Here is a 5,836-nt window from a genome sequence, read left to right on the forward strand (position 1 = left end):
TGATAACAAGGTAAATGGCGTTCGCTGCTGAGCTCCCACTGCGTGTTTGCTTACAGAGTCAAAGGATCGCGGCAGCGTGACCAGCCTGAGCAGTGACTTCTCCCTCATCACTGAGGAGGCGGGCGGCTCCTCCAGCCTCACCAACGACACCGTGGACCTGTTCTGCAGCCAACCCCAGGCCTCCAACTGGTCAGCATCACCCACACAGGCTCGCATAAAGTTGATAGATGCGCTTTTTTTGTGTCGGTTAACCAGTTATAGTTCTTCAGTCATTTAGTTTCGTCAGTTAAAAACTGGGGTCTTCAGACAATGTTGTTCATGTCGTTCATTTACGCTGAGTTTGAAATAATTTGATATGCTTTTAAAAGAAAGAAACAAGCAGCTTACGCTCTCACACTTGCAGTGTGAATTATTCATGCTGCAAGTGAACGCACCTTAACAAGTGACATGCCGTCCGCTTCGGTTCGTGAGCAATTGGGATAATTCACTCTGCCAGGGAAGTCTAGCTTTAACCATGCTTGACTACATATGCAGAAATACAAGTCATGGGTTACAACCGACCAAGACCCGGGACAAGCCAAATGTAGGTTGTGTGCAGGCAAATCCTTGAACATTTCCAACATGGGGGAGGCAGCATTAACAAACCATGCTAAACGGAGCAGACATCGGAGCGCTACTGCTAGTGGAGCTACATTCAAATGCATTAACGGCGTTAATTAAATTGACAGCGTTGAAATTGGTTTGGCATGTTTAAAGGCATTGACTTAATCTGCTCCAATTTGTAAGGCATCACAAGTTGCATTTGGTCCTCTGCCTTTTGTGGAAGCTGACGTGTTCTCTTTCCTCCCCCTTTAGGAGGAAAGGCCCCGCCTCTTCTCCTCAGATGGTAGTCTGGAATAAACCGAGCCCTCTGGACGAGCACCTCTACCATCCACTCAGCGAGGCCAGGTCTTCCAGCTCTTCCTCCTCCAACCAGTCGGAGCATGCGACCCCGCGCACCGGCAGCAGCCCACTGGCCGTCCCCGGAAGAAGGTGAGCGAGTACGCGCTACCTTGTTTTTACACACACACGTCGGTGATGTGAATCTTGGAGAAGCACCACAGCGATGAGGCTTTAGCTTTCATGGGCAGTGTCTGCTCCTGGAGATGAGGAAATCCGGCACATAAATGTTTGTCCATATTCCCATTTGATGTATGTACACATTATCTCAGCAATTTCTGAATTAAAATAAAGCATGCCCTTTTGTGTGTAGTGGTTACACTTTAGGCTAAACATTTCCTCACTGGTGTTTTCACATTAATCACCATGTTTACTTCAGTTAGAGGTTGAAGAGGAGTCTCTCCCTTACAATTTATTAGGGCCCGAGCACTGACGTAGTCAGAGCGGATGACCTATTGTTATTTGAATGCACATTCTCGTTTGTCATTGCGCAGGAAAAAGAAGTGCATCGTAAAAACCTACACTATTCGAAATTTCCACACTAATCTGATTTGGGTGTCGAACAAAAGCCGGAAAAAATGTTTCTATAGCGCCCCCTTTAGTTATGAAAGCCCATGCTTTTTGCCAACAATGACCGATTGAATTAAAATTTGACACACATGTCCGGGTGGGACTGCTCTACCAGACAAGTCAATCGTGGTATTAAGCTCTGCCGACTTAGCTTTTCATCCATTTTAAAATTTGTAAAAAAACACTTACCAACTCCTCCTAAACGCTTGGTCCGATTCTTCCGAAAACCTCCGGTGGATCATTATTGGTTGACGCAACGTCCCCTTGGTATGAGGCCACACAGAAAGAATGCAAAAAAAGGCCGGTTTTATTTTGTAAAATGACTGGATACATCCGTCTGTGCGTCTGAGCCTCTTACTCTTGACACGTGTGAAGAGGCTATGTGAGAACGCTGCTCCAAAAATTAAACTTAAATGTACGTTTCAAGTCTGCCGAAGTGCCGGTGTTTTGGATTAAAATTAAGGCAGAATGTCTTAAAATGGCTAAAAAGCTCTGAAAACCTGCAAGCAACATCCAAACCATGAGTGTGAATACAGATCGCGATCAGTAGTGTTGCATGCTGGGTGTGAAAACCATTAGGTTGAGTACAGTCAGTCAGTGATTTCCGAAGTTTAGGTTTTAGAGTCAATTTAACATGTTCTGTGAAGCACAGAATGTAGTCGGGCCGCCTATGTCAGAAGGAAGGCCAGCTGGTGATGAAGGTAGGCCGCCCCTAACCCCGTCAGCCCATCGGGGATTTCCCCGGTATCCCTCTGGTTTGATTCAACCTGGAACATGCTGAAAACATGGAGGGACGAGCCGGCGAAAAAAACAACACTGCGCTGCATAAAAGTCCCTTCAAAATAAAATCACATGATTCCAAAAAAATTTGATTTTTTTTCTCTCTTCCAAAGCAAAGGTCCACAACCCATTAAAAACCCACCAGTTGAGAACCAACCAATCCGCATACTTAGATTTTCCGCCATTTTTATTTTATAAAAAACTACAAAATCCTACAAAGCAACCCTCGGAGTATGTTTGACATCGACGTACAAATTTTGGTAAGCGTATGTACCATATGTGAACTTAAAAATAACTCTTGGTACTATGCTCTAAACCGTACCAGAAGTCGGCCAATTTTGACTTTTGTGTGATTTCGTTAATTTTCTTCTATTTCTATTTTCCCAGTAGGTGGCGCTATGACTGAGTTAATATTGGATGTCCGAAGTCTTTAAACCTTAACTCTCATAAAGCATGTCAACTATGGAACAGTTTTGACAAAGTACAGTTGAGTTACAACAGCTTGATGTATGATCAAGAACCAGATGTTCATGGACATTCGCCCGCCAGGCAAAGGTTCTCGGCCGGGCGACCCGCAGGCGCTGAAGTCAGTTAAGTTAGTCTTCTGACTGCACTTCTCTGACATGCCCCCCATCTCTCTCAGGTTGGCAGCAGACTACACACGGTCCGGCTCCTCCCTATCTACGGAGTACGGGAGCTGGCAGATAGTTTCGGGTTGTGGGAGCATCCACGACCACGGACACTTCCCTCCACCTCTGGCCTTGGCCTCCTCTACCTCGTCTGCTGTGGCTGCTGCCTACGACTCCCCCCTGCCCTTCAGCTTTCAGGACGAAGGACCCAACGGACGAATGTAAGTACCACAGTGCCACCCCTCCTGTTGAGGTGAGTTATGGGTTTGACTGTTAACGACCACCTTCACTTACCAGTTTTCTGGTGAAGCTCGATCAATTAAATCAGCAAGCGTATTAGCGTGCTGACGTTAGCATTTAGCTGAAAGCTCCTGGTGCTTACGTACAACCATTAGTTGGTAATTCTAGTTTCCACATTTCATCGTTTATTGACCAATAAGAGTGTATCATAACTGCATACTAATGAACAGTCTTTGGTAACAAAGACTGTGCAGCTCAGGTAGAAATGTTGTGTGCAGTAACAAACGGCCCCTTGCATGTGTGCAGGACCAGCATATATGTAAAAAAATAAAATACCGCAGGCCTTTGACTGAAGATGCAGCGGTTTGTGTCCCGTGTTCAAACCAAAAGTCAACGTTGACTTATTTTTTTCCGTACGTAAGTTTTTGTAGGCTATGTAAAGTTACGTATGTAACGTAGCTTACTCTATGTACTTTATGTATTTTAACAGAAATGGTTTTCCCTCGAGGTCTCCCCCACTTTTTTTTATAATTTGATGACTCTCCAGGTTTTCCATAACTGTAAGAACCCTGACCTTGCTACTGTTGCCGTCATTCTGTTCTTATTTTCATCTGTTCTCTTGGAACGCTTCCTTTACAGCACATTAAAAGAGGATCCCCCCCTCTTTAACCTTTTTTCCCTCTCATCTCGCCCTCCCTCTTCCCTCTCCAGGTGTCCCTTCCCTTCTGAGCGCCAGGCCCGCCTGGAGGCGGTGCGGGAAGTCTTCCTGGCAGCCTACAGCTCCACTGTCGGCCTCACATCCTCGGCCTCCAGCCCATCCGGCGCCATCTCCGGCCTGCTGGAGCAGTTCGCCCGCGGGGTCGGCCTCCGGGGCACCAACGCCATCATTTGAACCCTCCCAATGTGACTTCAGACCCTCCTTCCGCTTCTATCCATCCACAGTCGACACATCATGCCTGGACTCAGTACAATAAAGTGCCAAACATCTCTGTTCAGTTCAGAGGTGAAGCATTCATTTATGTTTTTTTTTTTTTTTCTTCTTGAATTTCCCTTCATGTTTGTTTTCCAGACATTTTACATGCTTGGATTTATATTTTTATTTTGTCTGTGCTGCTGCAACTTTTCACACTTGTCACATTCAGGGAGAACATGTCTTTTCAGCCACAGTATCAAAAAGGGATTTTAAGAATGCGTTCTAGCTGCTGAAATGTAAATGGCGGAGAACATGGTGCCTGTGCCGGTTCCAGGCCGGATCCAAACCTTTGTCCATCCTCCTCTTAATGAATCGGTTCTAATGAGTAGAGACCGTCCTATGTAAAGGCCACGGTGTGTTTTTCCTTCTCATCTTTTGTGCTGCTAAATGCATTACTGATCCAAGCAGAGGAATTGTTGTTTTGTGTATTGTATGTGGATTTGAAAGATTAGATAAATACAGCACTTACAGAAATGGCCCCATTCGGTTTCTAATTTGTAGATTAAAATTTTGTTTATGGAATCTGTTTTCGAACTCACAGCTTTGGGGTCTAGACTCTCTTAGGACAAGGATGGGTTTTTAAAAGTCTGTCTTAATGCAATAATCACATGCCATGTGTACGCTCAAAGAGTCATTGGCTGCAGTAATAATTCCTTCCGTCTGTACTGGCAGTGAAGGGCTCCCTCGATAAGTTAGGGGACTCAACTTAATCTTTTTCTTTCTCTCGTTTTTATAATATGAGTCTTTATCAGTTTGAGTTGGTGCCAGTGTTTTGTCCCAGTCTTGCGTCACATTTTGATTAAGAATGGTAAGACCCTCTTGGGCTTGAGGGGTCCACTGAAACAAACTGGTCCAAGCCACACGTCGTCAAACAGCAAACGTGTTTGTACCAGTTCCAAAAGACCATAGATGAAGCCGGCTGTCAGAGAGGGTGAGGGGAAACGTTGGGTTTAGAGGGTGAGGGGAGACGTTGGGTTTAGAGGGTGAGGGGGAATGTTGGGTTAGAGGGTAAGGGAAGGTGTTGGGATAGATGGTGAGGGTGTTCCCCGATGGTGCGTTGGCTGCGTTGGTCAGTCCCTGCGGGAAGTGGCCTCATTGAAGGTTTCAGGAAAGTTTAGAAATTGCTGGACGCAGCACTCTAAATCCAGTTATGAATGGTCACCCTTAAAGGCTGGGAGGAAAGCCAGCATGGACAGAAGGGACTATCTTTAGAACTAAATCTAAGAGAGTCTTTCACGGACTCTCCCTGTACTAACCCCGGAAATGAAGCCACGAACGTGCCCAATCGATCGTCTTGCCCTCGCCAGACTAATGTCTCCATATTCTCCGTAAGTCCACATCTAGTCATTTCTTCTTCTTCAGTAGCACTGACATGGTAGCACAAGAGGCACTGAGCATCGTGGTAGCAGACCTGTGCACCGTCGGACTCCAGTGAAGCGAGGTCCACGTGATTTTCTGCAATTTCTGCTCAGCTGTTATCACACAGTTTGTTGGAAAACATGTGACATTTCTACCTGAGCTGCTCTTGCGTGGATTCACACTTTTTAAGTAATTTTCTAAAGAGAATCCTGTTGAGATTTTATTTGGAACGAGCTTGTCGGTGTTGCCAAAACGGTTTTGACGGCTGCTGTACCTCAGGACCTTTTGTTGTGCCTTTTTTTTTATCTTCAGTAACATTGGGTCAGATCTCTACTACTTCTGGACC

The 5,836-nt window shown here is 45.6% G+C and overlaps 1 protein-coding gene across 2 annotated transcripts in view; it reads left to right on the forward strand.

Moving 5' to 3' along the window:
* Positions 1-4,173, forward strand: part of mtmr14 (myotubularin related protein 14) — an 18,171-nt gene extending 13,998 nt beyond the window's left edge. For both annotated transcript variants that reach the window (XM_068594137.1, XM_068594136.1), the window contains exons 16-19: positions 57-189; positions 856-1,032; positions 2,933-3,139; positions 3,870-4,173. In XM_068594137.1, the coding sequence (XP_068450238.1) occupies positions 57-189; positions 856-1,032; positions 2,933-3,139; positions 3,870-4,050 (698 nt within the window). In that variant the 3' untranslated portion in view covers positions 4,051-4,173. The remainder of the gene's footprint in view (positions 1-56; positions 190-855; positions 1,033-2,932; positions 3,140-3,869) is intronic.
* The last annotated feature ends 1,663 nt before the right edge of the window (positions 4,174-5,836 follow it).

The sequence above is a fragment of the Clinocottus analis genome, unplaced genomic scaffold, assembly GCF_023055335.1.
Source record: "Clinocottus analis isolate CAN_PGR_092001 unplaced genomic scaffold, fCliAna1.0.p SCAF_3, whole genome shotgun sequence".
Taxonomy (NCBI): domain Eukaryota; kingdom Metazoa; phylum Chordata; class Actinopteri; order Perciformes; family Cottidae; genus Clinocottus; species Clinocottus analis.